Source organism: Uloborus diversus, unplaced genomic scaffold, assembly GCF_026930045.1.
Source record: "Uloborus diversus isolate 005 unplaced genomic scaffold, Udiv.v.3.1 scaffold_14, whole genome shotgun sequence".
NCBI classification, from domain to species: Eukaryota; Metazoa; Arthropoda; class Arachnida; order Araneae; family Uloboridae; genus Uloborus; species Uloborus diversus.
The window spans coordinates 5,663,225-5,682,130 of NW_026558098.1; the positions used below are offsets into that span (position 1 = coordinate 5,663,225).

Consider the following 18,906-nt stretch of genomic DNA (forward strand, 5'->3'; position numbering starts at 1 on the left):
GAGAAACATGTTACAAATAAGTGACGTTATCTGTCATGCCGATAAATTCTAATATTTCAGCATGCAAAGTTTATTTTGCAAAGTATGTATTAATTCAGAGTTTTATTGGCAAAAAACGGGGGGGGGGGGGGAGGAATTTTCTCTCAGTTCCTTATCATAAAGCACGATAGAAAAAAACTGCAATATAATTTAGCATTTTTTTTTTTGTTCCTTCACTTTAAGGGGGATGAAAAGCTATATTAAGTCTTAATTGTGAAGCATTTTAATTTTAGAACTGCAAATATTTGCTTCATTTAATTTTTTTTTATAATTATTTGTAGTCAATTAAAGTTTTCTTATCAAAATAATATTGGATTGTCCTTTAGTATTTGTACAAAATTAAATTAAAAGGTTTATTAACATTAAATAATAATTTATTTCAAACTCTTATCGCTGTGGTTTATCTGCAGCCGTCAGATAAAGAGTATCGTAGCAGCGTTATTTTTCTTATGTTTTTTATGTGCTGTGTTTGATATTGAGAAATTGAATGCGGATTGAAATTCCGCCAAAGAATAATGTTTCTTCTATTAATTGCCGGAATTGAATGTCGAGAGAGACTTTTAAATTGCTGCAGTCAAAACTTCGAAATCTTTACATATTCATCAAACAAGTAAGTTGCGATTTCATCATAATAATGTTTTTTCGACTCGCTATGCTATGACTTTTAACCAATTTTTTCATGAGCTGGATATAGATACATGAGTCTCTCTGGAACTTTTTTTAATAGTGAACTGTTTCATAGGACAGGCATAGTCGTGTTTTTTTTGTTTTTTTTTAAATAAAAATCTTAGTCCCAAAATTAGCTTTTCAAATCATACACCCCTTTTAGAAGAGAACCCTTTAACCTGCATTCCCAATTTTAAAATTAGAACGTTGAGACGCTGGAGGGTACAATTTCATATCTCTTATTAACATTGATAACTGAAAGTCTGATCCATGTGCTAATTACAGGGTTCGTACACCTCCTGAAAATCTTGAAAAACTCCTGAAATTTAATTTTTTCTTCTAAGGGCCCTTAAAACTCCAAAATTTTTGTTTTAACCTCTTGATTTTTCTCCTCTTCTCCTGAAAATAATTTTCAACAACTGTCGCTAATTTTAATTCCATGTCATCTCCGTTTAGCAGCTATAATCCCCACTAGAAAGGATCTCAAAAAAAAAAACTGTAAAAAAAAAAGTTGAGAAAATCTGAAGGTATTTGGCCCACTTCATAAGCCTACATCTTAAGAAAATCGGCAGAGTGAAGATCTCTAGATTTTCTGCAGAATGTTCTGAAGTTGAGAAAATCTGAAGCTATTTGGCTCACTTTTAAGCCTAAATCTTAAGGAAATCTACAGACTTAAGATCTGTAGATTTTCTGTAAAAAGCTCTGAAGAAAATCTTCAAATTTTTATTCTCAAGGTTTTCTTAGGATATATAGGCTTAAAGTGGGCCAAATAACTTGAGATTTTCTAAAGGTGGGCGTTTCTAAAGATTTTCTTTAAAAATTAATTTTTCAGAAAATTTTATTTATTTATTTATTTTGAAAAATAATTAAGAAACTCTTTCGGCTAAAACATAGTTCCAAATGATTTGAAACTCCCTAAAAATTGCATAATGATAATGTATTTAATCTAGATTTGATTATGTGTGTTGATCATCTAAATTAGAGTGTCTTGAATGATCAGTGTGATGACAAGCACACCCCCCACTGAGAAGCGGAGAGCGCCTCTATCCGCCGTAGGGCATATTGACGAATTGATTTAATTATAGAGCATTGATCTTGGGATTTTGGATTCGAATAGTGTTGGCGGGCTTTTTGGCTTCACTAACGTTACGGCAACCATTCTCCGTTTCCAGGAGCGTTTGATTTTCGGGTTTTAGAAGTTAGTTTTGCTTATAAATGGGTTTCAGCGTGTAATGTTTTTACTCAAATGAAATAATTATCTTGGAATAAAAATAAAATGCATCTTGTTTGTAAAAAAAAGAAACATATATTAGTTATTATATGAAGCTGCTTATTATTTATGATTCATTATGAAGAAAATTGATACTGGAGCACATTTTTATTGTTTAGACGCAGAAACCATAAAAAAGGGGGAAAATGTGAAACTCATTACCAATAACTCAGAACGTGAATGTTCAAAATTAAATACGTTTAAAATTAATTTAAATCATTCACATTCATAATGTGGAAAAATGCTCTAAGTACGTAAATTCAACTCAGTATTTTTTATACTGTTTCGAAAAAAACTCAAGAAATTAGTGTCTTTTCACGATATTAAAATATCATTAAACCACCATTTTGTAAAACATTCAATTTCTTACAAATTTGCGGTTACCTTGTTGTAGCATTCAGCTAACGATATACTTTTTAAATTTTCTTTTTCTAGTTTCTTCGATGATAAGTTTTTTTCTTTTTTAATATACGTTGCGATAACCATTTGAAGTGAATTGTTTATTTTGTTAAGAATTTGTCCGAATTTATGCAGTAAGAAACTATCATTGAATTATTTTATCAAGAATTCTCAATTCAAGCTTTTTAGCACAGTGCATTTCAGTTATCTATAGCTAATAGTTTGTTTTGGTCTTTTCAATTCTTGTTTTCGTAAAGTCGGATATAGCAGAAATAAATTAAACTTATTCATATGCATATGTCTGTACCTGGGAGGCAAATGGAATTTAGTCACAAAAACAAAGCCAAGAGACGAGCTAGAAATTTTTCTTTTCTGAAAATTTTTATTACTCGATTGGCTTGCCATTTATGAGCTTCATGTGTTTTGGCGTTACAAGGAATTCCCTTTTCAATGCACAAAATGGGAGCTTGCGGATTTAAAGGCATCCGACAAAAGTCCGAATTTTTTGTCAAATGTCTTTATATTCTTTAAGTCACATGTTATGCACTGAAAAAGACGTTCCTTTTAACGGGAAGGGGGGGGGGGGGGGCAGAAACACGTGTCTGCAGTGTTCCTGCACATTTGTTTTATCTGCTTTTAAAAATTATTTATGTTTGGCGGACTAGAACTATGATTGGTATACAGTGAAACCCCTCTTAACAGACACCCCTCATAGGCGGACACCCCTCTTATGCGGACAATTTTTAATTCCCCAGTTCCAATGCAAATAACATTATTAAACCCCCGTCTGCAGACACCTCTCTACTGCGGACAAAAAAAAAATTGTCCTGTTAGTGTCTGCATTAAAGGGATTTTATTGTTATTTGTTTTAATTCCAACTTGATTAATCATACCTTTTATTTTTTTATTTTTTATTTTAAAAATAATTTTTTTGTAAAATTTTTGTCCCAAATAAAATTGTTTATGTAATGCATAGTTAAATTTCATCAGGAATTTAGTTTTAAAAACTATTATATGGACCAGGAGGTCTATACTGCTATTCCAATAAGTTCAAAATTCATCACATGTGTGTCGGTGGTTCTTCTTAAAACATAATTGGTACTTGGTAACTTGGCCGAGTTGTGAAAGGCCGAGTACTCGGTACTCGGCCGAGTAGTGAAAGGCCGAGTACTCGGTACTCGGCCAAAGTGCTACTCGGTACGTCACTAATGGATACGGATCTCAAATCTTTTTTTTTACCCAATTCAACTATACAAGTGTAAAATTTGTTACGAAGGTATTCCTGTCAGAATAATGGCAGTTTCTTCGAAAAATGTCAAATGCGGCAAAAAATATAATCAAGACTATGATTTAGACTCCGTTAAAATTAAGGGAGAGTTGGAAGGAATGAGTCAGTGCTGCATTAATGCTTAGATGGAATGTGAAAAATTATTTATAGCTTACTCGGTTGATGTGGGATACAGGATCAAGAGTGTAAAGCTGCTACTGTACAGGCTAGGTATAATTTTTCCCATTTTATTTCAGCATAAATGCAGCGCTGACCCATTCCACCTAACTTCTCCGATCAACGAAATACAGAGCCGGGAACACCTTTACAAACAGTAAATAGAGAATTTAGTCTCACTTTTTTAAAAGGATGCCGGGAAAAACCAAAATGAAGAATAACAGATACCCCAAATCAATAACAATATAACTAATATTAAATTAAAAATTTAAAAAAAAAAAGCATGTCCCAGACAGCCGACTTCAGATTAAGATGAATTTTGCGGGTCAGAACAAATATGAACTGACAGCAGATAGAAATTTTAAATCATTGAGCTTTTTCTTCTTGTCTTCCAACTATTAAATCGCTAACAATCACGCATACAATGGCTTAGAATTGCATTTAAAATTTACTTAATAAGATTATAGCTCCTTCTGTACATAAGTTGGAAGTTTCGAATAAATATCAAACGCAGAAAACTTTGTTTTTTCAATTAGGGCCAACATTTTTATCGCACGGGTAAATGTTTACTACCATAATTGTAAAAAACGTTAAATCGGTTTTTAATTAATATCTCCGGTAATTAAAGTTCTACTAAAACGAGGCCAAGCTATGAACACTTTCGATCAAGTCACCTTTTGAACGAGAAATGAACTATCAAAATCGGTTCATCTGTTTAGGAGCTACGATGCCACAAAAAGACACACTGATACACACTTTTAAAACTTATTTCCCCTTCCTTTTTGCTATGGGGGGGGGGGGGGTGAAATGATACCTTATAATTTAAATAGGGAATAAAACCTAATTTAAACGGAATTTAAGTCTTTTATTCAAATATTTAAACATTTTTAGAATAGAAATGATACGTTTAAGATCCGTCAAAAAAGTAACGGATACCGATACAGATCTTTATTTTCCTTCGGATATCTGGAATATCACTATTACGCACTAGTTAGTTTGAAATTTCAAACTACTAACACTAAGTAATGATGTTTGACAATTTCCTTGATGCTTGACTCTAAATAGTTCTCTTTTGACTTTATGAAGAGAAGAAAATACTGTGCCATTTGCAGCCTGCTGCATGAGATATGTTTTTAGTTTCCAGGCCATACAAAGTAGTGATGTTCTGAATATCCGTATCCGCGGATATCTGAGGGAAAATAAAGATCCATATCCGTTACTTTTCTGACGGATCTTTTCTATTCTAAAAATTCTGAAATATTTGGATAAAAGAATAAAATTCCATATAAATTAAGTTTCAATCACTATTTAAATTATAAGGCATCATTTCAGAATCCAATTTGTACGCGCCGTCACAAAAAGGAACGGGTAAAATTTTTTAAAAGTGTATCTGTGTGGCTATTTGTGGCATCGTAGTTCCCTAACAGATGAACTGTTTTTGATAGTTCTTTTTTCATTCAAAAGGGGACTTGACCGAAAGGGTTCTTAGTTTGACTTCCTTTTATGGGGAACTTTAATTACCGGAGATATTGATAAAAACCGACTTAGCTTTTTTCACAATTAATGGTAGTAAAAACTTAAAAATTGAAAGAAGGAAGTTTTCTGCGTTTGTTATTTATTTGGAACCATAGACTAATAATAAGAGTAGACCGAGCTTTCTCATTCTTGCTGATAAAGAAAATTGGTTCATAGATGTATCACGTGACTAGTGGAAGGGCTTGGCGAAGACTTTGGCAGCATGGTTGCTAGATGGCAGCATTATCTATAGTTTGGCACTCGACATGTATTTTAAGACAATGTGTTTTCATTAAAAAAAACTTCCATGTGCAGAGATTGAACTGTTTTTCTTTTAATTATGCATTATTTTGACATTAGTAATAGTTTTTGATCAGTTTTCGGTAACTTTTATTTCATTTGGAGCTGTCAGCGTTGGCGTGAACGAAATGGCGTAAACGTTTTGCGTTAACTCAAAAATGTACTAATCGGTATCTTAAATTGAAACTGTAGGTAAAAATCTTACCGTTTGCTGATTCTTCTTGGTCGCTTGCATCTTTTATTGCTTAGAAAGCTATTGAAATTGACTAAAGAAAATGCACAATACTATCTAAACGAAAAACTCACTATATTAACAAAATATTTACAACTTAGAATAACAAATTTACAAATCGGACTCCATAAAAGATCATTCTTCCGTGTTCCATCAATTCTATTTATTTTATTTTGCGCTGGCGTTGATCGTCTGCTACGATTAACGCCCGCTGTTGCTAGGATATCCAGCAGTCACATGGTTTGGTTTATGAGCAGCAAAAGGGTTGCCATAGCTCGGTCTACTCTTATTATTAGTCTATGTTTGGAACTTCCAAGTTGCATACAGTTGGAGCTATACCTTCTGTATCAAATTTTACCCTTGGAGAGTTGAATTGTGCAAAAATATTTTGAGATTCGTACCCGTATCCACGGATCTACTGTTTTAACGATCTGGCACATCACTAATACAAAGCATTTGAAAAAGTAGCAGTTTTAATAGGAGTTTTACTATCGCTTTTCTGCATCAAAATCTCATATTCATTAGTTGCCCCCTCGCCCGTCAAAAAATGCTGATTGATTCAAAAAAAAAAAGGCTTTCTATTTTGGACAATATGGATATAACGTTTGGAAAACATTCCAATATTTTCTAACTCAAATTGCCAAAAAAAAATTTTTTCAGCTGTTAAAATAATTCGTTAATTCAGGGTTTTTTGCCTTCATTTTAGTCGGGGGAAAAAGAAAAATTCGTTAAATCACGAAATTTGTTAAATAGAGGTTTGTTAAATCAAGGTCTGACTGTAACTACAGTTAAAAATTAAAAAAAAAAAAAAAAAACACTGAAAGAACAGCTCTCAGTTTGTACAGCATTTCAATACTACGTATTTCATTTTTGAAATGAAATTGAAAATGATAATATAATACGCGCATTCTGTGAAGCTGTGTGTAGATTCTGTGAAGTATTAAAGACCTATTAATTACCTATATTTAAAAAATAATTACTACTATTTATTACTGTTAAAAATTAAATAAAAAAAGTTGGGTACTTTTCCGTTAGACTGGCGTGCTAGCGAAAATTACCAAATGATTACACCCAACACCAACCGATGATTTGCCGAATTGATGTAGAAATCTGCCAATTTCATAGCTTGGCATTGGGTGTTATCATTTGGCGATTTTCGCTTGCGCCCGGCTAACGGAAAAGTACCGAAAAATGTAATCTAATTATTAGCACAGTATAGTGCGATATATGGGAATAGGCTACAATCAGTGGCGTAGCTACACTTTCGGCCGCCCGGGGCGGTTCCTCAATTTGCCCCCCCCCCCCTTTTGATGAGAAATTACTAATACATCAAAGAGTCAAAAGTATTTAAAGTACAATATAAGAACTTAATTTACAAAAGAAAGGGAACTTTTTTTTTACAGGAGAAAAAAAATTCAGTGCCCCACGAAAACTTTCCAAGAGTTAAGTAAAATTTCACAATTTTAGTAACGCAGGGGGGGGGGGAGTTCAAGGAAATTTTCCGAAGTTGAAGTGTTAAAAAAGCAATTTAGGATATCTTTGGATGCGTGAAGAGATTGGGGAAGGTTCGGGAGCGCTGCCCGGAAAGTGTTTTGACTAGACTGAAAAACACAAATGCGTTGGCTGTATTTAGTGGTGTAAGGGTTTCCCATTGGATTCCCCCCCCCCCCCCGAAATATTTTCCATATTAAAATCTATTTTTTGCTATCTTTGATGACGCTAAAGAGAGTAGAGAACTTTCGGACAGCTCTCTTGAAATTTTTCGATGCCGAAGTTTCAAAAGCATCTTTGGTGGGAGTTAGGGAGCTGCTGAATGTTTCTAAAAAATGTTGGGAAATTAGATGGCTCTTCCGTCTCCCCTGGCAATGTTTTGAAAATGACGTCTTAAAAACGCGATTTTAACTGTTGTTTGACAGACAACGTAATGAGAGAGAGGTCAGATGGAGGTTTCCTACCCGAAATCGTTCTGGAAATTGTTCATTTTAATCATTGAGCGAAAAAAAAGACTTTGCGTACTTCCTTCAAAAATTTCTGAAAACGAAATTTTGAGCCAGCTTGTGACGTTAAGTGACTGCTTGGACATTTGGAGCCTCTTCCTTAGAATTTTTTGAAGTTGAAGTCTCAAAAACCCATTTTGATGCGATTTTTGAAGACATTGGAGGAAAGGGGGGTTTTAAAGTTTAAAGCTTTCTAAACACACATTTTTCACTACCTTTAATCACCTTACAGGAAGGGTCAGGCCGGTCAGAATTCGACTGCCTTGAGGAATTTGTTGATATTGAAGTTTTAAACAGAAATGTTTTGAGATTGAAGGCCTAAAACTGCATTTTTACTCTGTTTGGTAACGTTAAGAAATAGGAAAGTTCGATTGCTCTCTTCCCGAGAAATGTGACATTTATTGAGGCTTAAACAACACAATTTTAAGCTGTCTTTATTTTTATTATATGGGAAGGGGTTAGTATTCGCCGGCCTGGAAGCACATTTTAAAGCTATCTTTGGAGACGTAGATTGGGACAAGGGGTAGGAGGGGTTGAAAATAGAGCCCCTAAAAATGCCGTTTTAGGCTATGTTTCGCCAAGTTAAGAGAGAAAGGGCAAGGAAGTGGGTCTCCTCCAGATATTTTCAAAATTGAAATCTTGGAAAATGCATTTGAAGCTTTGTGACAGTTGGAAGGAAGGTTAAGGTCGTTGCTCCGCCATGGAAATTTTAATAATTTGAAGCTTTAGAAACACAATTTTAGGGTCTGGTTTTTCAAAGGGAGTTATGACTCTCTTTTTGATCCGTGCTTGAGCGAATCACTTAATGTTGACAAACTCAAAAGTTGCCGTCCAGATTACGAGCAATATTTACTAAGGTCCGTATTACCAAGTTTGGATGATTCTCTTCTTTACTGATAGAGGACGATAAGATAAATGAGGCCTTTTGCGTTCGATTAATCATACTGTGATTCACCAGAAGGAAAAGTTGTGCGTCAAAAATCATTTTCATTACTTTTGATGTAAATGTAAAAGGCTTTGCCTAGACATTTTATTGATTAAAAACTTTTCATTATAATGAATGACTAAATGTGAAACTCATTGCTTAAAGGAATAAATATCAACAGCAAATACAGTAGAAGACCATTATAACGCACACCTTGGGACCAGAGCTTTTGCGTTATACAGGTTTTTGCGTTATATAGATCATTTCACAAATTTTGAAACTAATACTCAGAATATATCTATATATTAGCACTTCAGAATGAGTTTTATCTGCAATGAGCATTAAAGCACTAATTATACAATTAATCACTTCCAAATAAATACGTTTCACAATCAAAAGAAATTGAATTATCCTGCAGTCCTGCTAGCTTCATGGTTTGCATAACAGCTACATTTTCAAGAGCCATCTGGTATTTTCTGCTTACTGTGAACACTAATTTTCATTTTAAAACTCTGAATGAAGATGAAAAGATGAAAAACGGTTTCAAAATTTATTTTGCCTAACAATTTTTATGTTTGCAAAGCAAAACAGAGGTACTTCAAAACCTATTGTTTACATCAGAAAAGTTGTGCGGTTTATAGAGAATTGCGTTATATAGGTCGGCGTTATAATGGTCTTCTACTGTATTGGTATTTGGGTTGTGAATAAGTGCTTTTATAAAGTGTACATAAAATTCATTCTGTCTTAATGAAAATTTTGTAATCAAGGACCTATGAGAGCAATTGTTGAAATAGATAATGTTATCCCGAAGTTGAGCAATAAATTGCCCTCCATTTGAAACTTTTTTTCTCTTACTCTTGTTGTCACTATCCTTTAAAAAAATATTGTTTTTTTAATAAATTAATTTCTAAGGAACTTTCTTAAAATTCAATGGTAGATTCCTCCAAAACAAAAGGTTATGAAATTTATTGTTTCCTCCCCTATAGTAAACCTTTACGGTGAAGAAAAAATCTTAGGTCCGTTGATTTACACTACAGCTTCCCTCAGTCTGTAGATCAAGACGAAGGGGGGGGGGGGGGAGAACAAAGAATCGTGCTGGGATGTCCACAAGAAAAACATACGTTTTGTATTAGACATTTCACTATCATAGTCGTACCAAAACTTTACAATTCAAAGACTTTTTTTTTTTTTTGCCTCCAGTAATAGATAAAAGTGATTCCCTTATTGGAAAAATGCATTGAATGTTTCGCACCAAATGTGTGAAATTGCCGCCCCCAAAAAAGTGCTGCCCGGGGCGAACCGCCCCCTCCGCCCCTCCCTAGCTACCCCACTGGCTACAGTCCACAGTGGAAGATAAATAGTTTTATCTCCAAGCAAATTGATATGTCCCAAGGTAAATATGTGTATATGGGCTTCGTTTTGCAAAAGGTTAACATCTTTTTGATTATAATCGTTAAGTTCAACGCTTCATCCAATTTCATTTTCTTAGAAAAAGCATTTCATCTTCTTCATCGAAATTTTCATTTTGGATTGCCTGACCAATCACTTCAGCAGTAGATCCCGTTTCCATTTGCTTTTTAAAATCAGCAAGATAGAAGCAATTCTGCATGGTCTTTTCTGAGGATTCATTCCATGCTGCTTTAGGGTGATGCAAAAAAGCTGTAAGGATCATCAAAGCTTTGTAATCATCATCTTCATCGAGAACAAAAGCAAACTCTTAAAAACCATGTGATTCAAACATCAAACTAACAATACATCTGCCAACCCCTTTTCCGTATGTATCCGGAAATTTCACTTTTTCTTCCCTTTATTTTTTCTGTGCTGTGGTGAGTGGTAATCCCGCCCCCCCCCTTTTCTCAAAGTTGGATTGAATATTGAAGACTCCGTGCAGCTGCCTTTAAGCAATGATCAATATCATTTCAAGTTACAAATTTGTTTTAAACAAATTTGTAACCGGAAATGACATTGATTATTGTTACAAATTTGTTTAAAAAAATACTGAAAAAGGTCCGCTGAATTCCGCCGCTGTATTGAATTGGATGATATGTTGTTGTTGTTTTTAATCTCCCTTTGGTCTGACGGAGTCAGACCAAATCGATGAAGCCGTCGACCCTTATGAAATCTGACACTAGCAGTGGACTGTCGAATATCGTTCCAGTCCAATCCCAGGCAGCTCAAGATATGCTGTGGTGATGCCTGGTCTTGTTGGCATTTAGGGCAGATGGGGAACCTCTTGGCGCTTCCAGAGAAAGTGAGACTTTTCAGCCCCTTAAGTCCTGTTAGTGGCCTCATCGTGGCATGGGGGTGTCACTGGGAGGAGTGGGTGAAGTACGTTGGGAGTATTTACTCCTGGTAGGGTCACCCAAGGCGTGAAGGCCACTCCATCTTACCATCTTTCCCAGCTAACACTAACAGGTATGGAGCCAAGACAGACCTCCACCCTCGGGTGCTCCTGTCTTTGGACAACGGTGGCTGCATTTTTCTCCCATGAACATGTTGACAGATGATTGGATGATATAGAACATTCGTTGTACCGAAAGCAAATGAACATAGAGTGCATAGGAACAAAGTTGAGGCTTTTATCGCCGGTCATTATAATAAAATAGTCCTTATAATGTGTGGTGGTTATAATGAGCGATGACTGTATTTAGAGACCTGATTTCCAGTTCATTGTAATTTTTATTGAAGCAAAAACTCCATCAGGGTGAAGGGCAGAGGATGTGTTTTCCAAATGTTTCAAACATGCTTCTGGGGGTGCTAAGAAATAAGCACCCTTTCAGAACGAAAAGCATAAAATACGTAATACTGCAAAAAAAAAAAAAAAAAAAAAAGCAGAGTATCGGATATTCTTGAAAAGTTTCATGCTCTGGGAAAGAAGCAAGATGCTGCAGATTGGGTTGTGGACAGGGTTGGCCAGATTGGACCCAATTGGGTTGGACCCAATGGGTTTTTTTGAAAAAACCCATTTAAAAAACCCCCATTATTTAGCCCACTTTTAGGTTTTTAAAAATTTTCTAAGTTGTTTTCAAAAAAATTAATTAATTTAAGTACTTTCACAATTTAAACTTCTTTTTTATTTGTTCTTCACCACAGACAGTAAACATAAAAAATGAATTTCAAACTTTAATAGTATTTTTTAACTCTTAAAAGCATTAAAAAAAATACTTCAAATATTTTAAATAAATATATTTAACTTTTTTCTTTCACTGGTCTCAATAAATAACTCAAATTATCTTGATTAAGTCCTGTCACGTCCGATTTTCTCAATATTTGTAGAATGTACAGAGGAAACTACTCTAGCTAAAAGGCTTTCATGTGAATTATTTTCTGCAAACCAACACGTCACAAATCTCGAATAAACAAGGTATATTTTTTTTTAGAAATTAACAGATTTTACAAACGGTCGGATAGAAAACAGAATAGGATATACAGCATTTTTTTCATTATCCTAGGAAAAAGTTTAATATTTCTTACTCCGTACACAGAAATAGAAAAACAGGCAACATAAAATTCAAAGAATTGTCTTGATTAAGCTGGAATTCACTAAAAAGGGATTTAAACTACTTGAGGTTCTACAGTAGTTTTGCATAACAAAATGAAATACAATAAAGTAAAATGCAAAAAAAAAAAAAATGTATTTAGCAATTAAAAACAAACAAACAAACAATAGATTTTATCACTCGAGAAGTAAATTTGCCTTAACTGTTGGTAATTATGGAAACTAAAAAACCTGAAACTTCACCATTTGTGGGTTTCGTCATCTTTTATACTTTTCTTCAGAAAACGCTGAATTTTCCAGCTTCTTTTTTCCCCAAAACAATTTTTGTGCTTTGTCCATATACTTACGCTACAATATGCTACAAGTACCCCACATTTTCCCTAAAAAAAGACAAAAAACCCACATTTCTTTTTAAAACCCAGCTTCAGTTGGGTTTTTTTGGGTTTTATTTAAAAAACCCAAAAAACCCTGGGTCCATGGGCTTTAAAAAAAAAGCCTGGGTTTTTGCCAACCCTGGTTGTGGAAAAATTGACAGTAATGTTTCAAAATGTGGGAACATTGCCCCTGTTGGTGGGTTTCAGTTGTTGAATAGCGTGTTAACATGTGACTGAATATTTTACTAATAAAGAGTAAAGATGAATAGGAAAAAAAAAAAGTCATGAACTTGGTGTTTTAAATTTATTGTTTACTGTGCAATCTAATAGTAATCGATTAAAAATATAATTTTTACGCTTGGCGAACTTTTTTCATTCTGCTCTCAAATTATTTATTTCTTTACAAATACATCAAGTAAAATTAAAAATAAACGAGGTATGCAGTATCAAGTAAACAAATTCCTTTCTTGTTAATAAATGTAAAATTATTTTTAAAAAAAAGTTATCATTTTTAATAAGATATTATAGAATCAAACTGCCAAAAGAGAGAAGTTGTATTAAATAAGTAGGCTAAAATCAAAAATTTAAAATATCCCGACTGAGTCGCAAATGTAGAATCAAGAGGGAAAATTGAAATTCCTTTTAGAAGGCTCTTCCATTGAAAATCAATTGCAAGCATTTTATTTAACAAAAAGAAACTGGCAACGGATAAATTTTTTAAATCATTGCTATTTCTTTTGTTGTCGGGCAACAATGAATGTTCAATAGAGGATTAACCGTATTTAAAATCTGCTTTAAAAAAAGTTATAACTTAAGTTCTGTGTAACATGGAAGTTCCACATTCAATTAGACGCAAAGGATTTTAAATAATTAATATTCGTTAATTAATGTCATCCGAAGAAGCAACCTAGTTAAGAGCACTTTTGATCGATTCTCCTTTCAAACAAAAAAACCGAAATTTTCGAAATCTGTCCATCCGTTAAGGCGCTAGAATGCCACCGACAGTTACACAGATACACACACGTCAAACTTATAGCCCTCTTCTTTTGCGTGTTGGGGGTTAACAAGTAACTAAAATTAAAAATTGAAAAAACCTCGGACTGAGTCGCAAATGTAGAATTAAATGGAAAAATTGAAAATCCTTTTAACTGCCTTATACTTTTAAAAATCAAATACAAGTACAGTTAGACTCTCAAAAATCTGAGCCTCGAAAGTTTGAGGTTTCGCTTAATCCAAGATGCTTCATTTATATTTTAAGTAAAAATTTTTAGTAGCTAAAAATTTAATTTTCATTAAAATTTGAAAATGGAAATCTTTAGCTACCGTAAAACTCATTACTACATAGAGTAAATGATGAAAGTACATTGAGAAGTTGGTTTCAACAACACTCCCTAAGTGACATGGAATATTCTTCGACTAGAAGATACATATTAAGAGATGCCTTGGAGATAATAACTTAATCCATAAAATCAACCTTGATTTGCCACAAAATTTACGTTCGACGAGCACGACCGGTTAATCACGCGACAGCAATTACGTCAGCGGTTACTATCCGGTTATTCACGAACCAATGCTTCATCGAACGCTTTCGGTTGATCACTTCTTACTTGCGCAGTCATGATGCAGACAAATAACACGCAAATGAAAAATACATATAATTGGTCTAAAATGTCACGTGGTTCCATCAACCGGTCAACCAGCTAGAGTTGCACCAGTTGATCGATAGATCAACCGGTGAGGCTCATAAAACGACATTGGAAGCAACCAGTTGACCGGCAGCTCTCAAGAACGCTGCGGTTAGCAACTGGTTACTCACCGGTCGACCGGTGAGGTTCGTTGAACACAAGCAAAGAATGCATCAAAACCTTTTGGATTAGACGATTGTAATCAAAAAAGGAGATGTACATCTTGATGTCACTTAAGATACGAGAAAAATTGAAATCTTCCAGCATCATTTTTGTGCAATCCGTCATACACACCGGAGGATGTATAAATTTTGGGCCCCCTGCAAACACTCCCCAGAGGCTAACAGTGTATATTTGTAACGTCGAAAAGTCTTAGTGCCAGTTTTTTTGCAATTTATTGTTTCACTTTCTTTTGCTTTTTGGCTCTGTAAAGACGCCCCCCCCCCCATTCTGAGGATACGCAGATACGAGCCTAGCACAGACACATTGATGCAGATCTCAGGACAAAACTTATCGAAATGGATTCTGGCGCAGTCAAAATGCATGTTTAGGTTGCCTTGCACAGATAAGTATGCACAGATATAGACAGAAAATTAAGTTAAAATTCATTCAGACACAACTAAAATGAAATCTATGTAAAAATTTAAGTGATTATTTTTTTGTGCAGACAATAGTTCATTTTCTTTATACAAGGTAGTAAAGGTGCTCCCTTTATGTCTTCCAAGTTGTGTAAGTTTTAAATCTGGAAGAATTTTCACTTTCATTCTATAAGATTTATTAGTATTTCTTTGAACTACTCTGTAATTGACACTGTCCATCATGAAATCAGACCAATTAGGAGTGCAAAAAAACTCAAGTGAAATACACCTTTATACACACACCTACAGTGTTGCCAACAAATGGGCGATTTCCTGGGTCACAAGTTCCAAAGGGGGTATAAAAGTCCCTTAAATTATGTTAAAGAAGCTATTCATTGAAGCCTGCATCGCTTTTAATCAAACAAAACAACAAAGCGCAAATTTTGTTCTTTGCCTTTTAAATTATTTTTTATTAAATGTATGAAATGTCACATTTCGGTACACGTTGATGTTTATTTGGAGAATGGCCCAAATATTAATGGTATTAATGTAATTGCAGATTTCAATGATCATTTGGAATATTGATATTGTAACGTTTTAGGAGGTATTAGAAAATGTTCGTCATAAAAATCGCACAAATAAAAGTTTTAACAAATATTATCTAATTATTGTTGACAATAATCGGACAGACACAGCAATATTCAGTTTTCACTACCTATATATTTGTTCGTATAGTGCTCTTTTTGAGTGAAATTATCTATTTTAAAAATGAGCCTTTACTTAGTTTGTCTCTAGTACCAGCTCTGTACCTCAGAGTCAGACAGACGTAAGTCACATAATCGCAACTTTACAGGAGAGAGGAAAATCTTTTTCCTGGCCTATGCAAAGAATGGGATGCGGTTGTTGTTTTCATGTCCAAGCAACTTGCTGAGCAGAGCCAGCCCGTTTTTTAGAAGATTAGTGGTGATCGCTCGGTACTCCAAGATGCGTTGGGCGTTCGCTGAATATAGTTGCAGTGTTTGCATTGGACATCTCTCATAAATTAGACCCTGGTAAAAAATTGAAAAGGAAATTTTTTTAAAAGAATTTCGCTCACATGGGTCGATGAGAAATAGACTTCTGCATACAATGTACTAATAAACGATGTATTGCAATTTTTGGAGGTTACATTGGTTCTTAGGTTCAGAGTTTCAGCTTGAAAATCAGTTCTAGTCATTATTAAAGAAAAATTCAACATAAAGTCGGTAAAAAATTTTTTTTCTTTCATAGTTAGAGTGCAATTTCATGCATAATATGAAGTAAATAATGGTTAAAAAAGGACAACCATATCCTTTAGAATTGTGATTTAAAAATTTCAAATTTTAATTAGTTTTTTTGTAGTATGTTACCGCCCTAAAGCCAGGGCTAAGGCAGAAATACTTAAAATACACCGCCAGCTCAGTTATTCCATCCAAGGACTGCAGCTTCGTGCTTTTTAGCACTCATCAGCCCGGAATAGGAATCACATGAGCTGGAGGAGAAAAACCACTTAAGGGAGCCAAGAGAGCCAAGCAAACTGGTAGCTAATGCAGCATTAGCAAACCAGATGAGCGACCGCAGTAATGGTGCAGTTCAACTCAAAGATTGATGGCAAAGCATGGTATTTTGTAGTATGTTACCAAGTAGTTATTAGGGCGGTAACTTACTACAAAATACCTTAGCTTTGCCATCAATCTTTGAGTTGAACTGCACCATTACTGCGGTCGCTCATCTGGTTTGCTAATGCTGCATTCTCTACCAGTTTGTTTGGCTCTCTTGGCTCCCTTAAGAGGTTTTTCGCCTCCAGCTCATGTGATTCCTATTCCGGGCTGATGAGTGCTAAAAAGCATGAAACTGCTGTCCTCGGATGGAATAACTGAGCTAGCAGTGTATTTTAAGTTTTAATAAGTTTTGTTGAGAGCATCCTTAGTCGCAAGAACCGTGAGTTGCACCTATATTTGAAGATCTTTCTTGATTTTGAATTTATTTTCCAGCAATAATCTGAACTACATGATGTCGTATATTAACAAGAAATTAAATTTACACACACGCAGATTTGCATTCCTTCAAGGAGTTCAGTTGAAGAAAATATTTGAATGATCGCATCCCAACAAAAGTTTTCTTTAGTTTTTAAGTTTGAGAAAGGAAGGGAAAAAGTGATTAAAGCATTAGATAGCAGTGTTCTGGAAAAAACACTGGACCCAACAAGACTTCCTTTTTCCCAGTGTCTTCAGTGATGGTGTGAGACATAGGAACACATTGGAACTGGTGAACCACAAGGTTGCGTTTGCCGAGGGAACATTCATTCCCTTCCATGCTATTGAAACAAACTTGTTCATTGTTCTCCTTTGTGAATGATATTTATCAGGTAAGAGTTCAAAAGGAGTTGAAGTGAAACTTGTTAACAAGGACGTGTATAATCGACGTTATTTTTCTCGGATGGTTTGTGTAATTTAGTTCTTTGTCATTGAACAAACTGGTGGTAGATGGAAAAAAGTCAGCATTTCACATAACCTGCGATTAACCACTTGCATAAACAGACATTGCTAGTTGGGAAAACTCGGTTCTTTTATTGCATACTGATAACTAATAGTTGACAAAGCTGCTATGGTGCAAAAAAACTCATCTACTCATCAGTAAAACATTCTACCTTCGTTTGATTTAGCAGCCATAAGTCAATGAAATCCATCATCCATGAACTATTAAGAGTCATTTCTGAGTGAAAGCTCTTTAAGTGTATTTTTTGATGTTTTTCGAACCTTGTGTAAAAATTCGTAAAACGAAAATCCTCATTTGGGTCCGTATTTGTTCAAGCATCTTCTGTCGCGTTCCTTCTCAACAGACATGAGTGTTAATACTAGCAAAAAGTCTTATCCGTGTGAACAAGGACACAACAAGACCTTTCTTTTCACAGTATCTTCAGTGATGTTGTGAGACATAGGACACATTGGAACTGTTGAACCAGATGGGTTGCATTTGCCAAGGGAAGATTCATTCCCGTCCATGATATGGAAACAAATTTGTTTATTGTTCTCCTTTATGAATATTTATGACCTAAATGTTCAAAAGGAGTTGAAGTGAAACCGTTGTTAACAAGGATGTGTATGATTGACATTATTTTTCTCGGATGGTTTGTGTAATTTAGTTCTTTGTCATTGAACAAACTGATGGTAGATGAATAAAAGTAAGCATTTCACAAGTTATTCTTTTCCTTACGTACTCGTTGCATAAAAAGCCTGGTTTTTATAAACATACATTGATAGTCGGTAAAACTTCTTTCATGACTTACTGATAATCAAAAGCTGCTATGGTGTTGAGAAAACTTCTGTATTCACCAGTAAAACAATCTACCTTGGTTTGATTTATTGACCATGAATCAATGGAAGCCATCATCCATGAATTGTTAAAAGTCCTTTCTGAGTAAAAGCTCTTCAGGTATTTTTTTTATGTTTTGAACCTCTTGTAAACATTTGTGCAACGAGAACCCAGATTTGGTCACTATTTGTTCAAGCATCTTCTGTTGTGTTTCTTCTCAACAGACATAGGTGTTAAAAGTCCTTTCTGGGTGAAAGCTCTTCAGGTATATTTTTTGATGTTTTGAACCTCTTGTAAAAATTCGTAAAACGAAAATCATGACTTGGGTCCGTACTTGTTCAAGCATCTTCTGTTGTGTTCCTTCTACACAGACATAGATGTTAAAAGTCCTTTCTGGGTGAAAGCTCTTCAGGTATATTTTTTGATGTTTTGAACCTTGTGTAAAAATTCGTGCAACGAAAATCCAGACTTGGGTCCGTATTTGTTCAAGCATTTTCTGCCGTGTTCCTTCTCAACAGACATGAGTGTTAAAAGTCCTTTCTGGGTGAAAGCTCTTCAGGTATATTTTTTGATGTTTTGAACCTCTTGTAAAAATTCGTAAAACGAAAATCCTGACTTGGGTCCGTACTTGTTCAAGCATCTTCTGTTGT

General features: G+C 34.6%; 1 protein-coding gene across 1 annotated transcript in view; it reads left to right on the forward strand.

The window, feature by feature from the left end:
- LOC129232872 (early growth response protein 1-like) overlaps positions 1-15,508 on the forward strand; it is a 28,299-nt gene extending 12,791 nt beyond the window's left edge. Inside the window, exon 3 of the mRNA XM_054866973.1 lies at positions 15,483-15,508. Within this exon, the coding sequence (XP_054722948.1) occupies positions 15,483-15,508 (26 nt within the window). The remainder of the gene's footprint in view (positions 1-15,482) is intronic.
- The last annotated feature ends 3,398 nt before the right edge of the window (positions 15,509-18,906 follow it).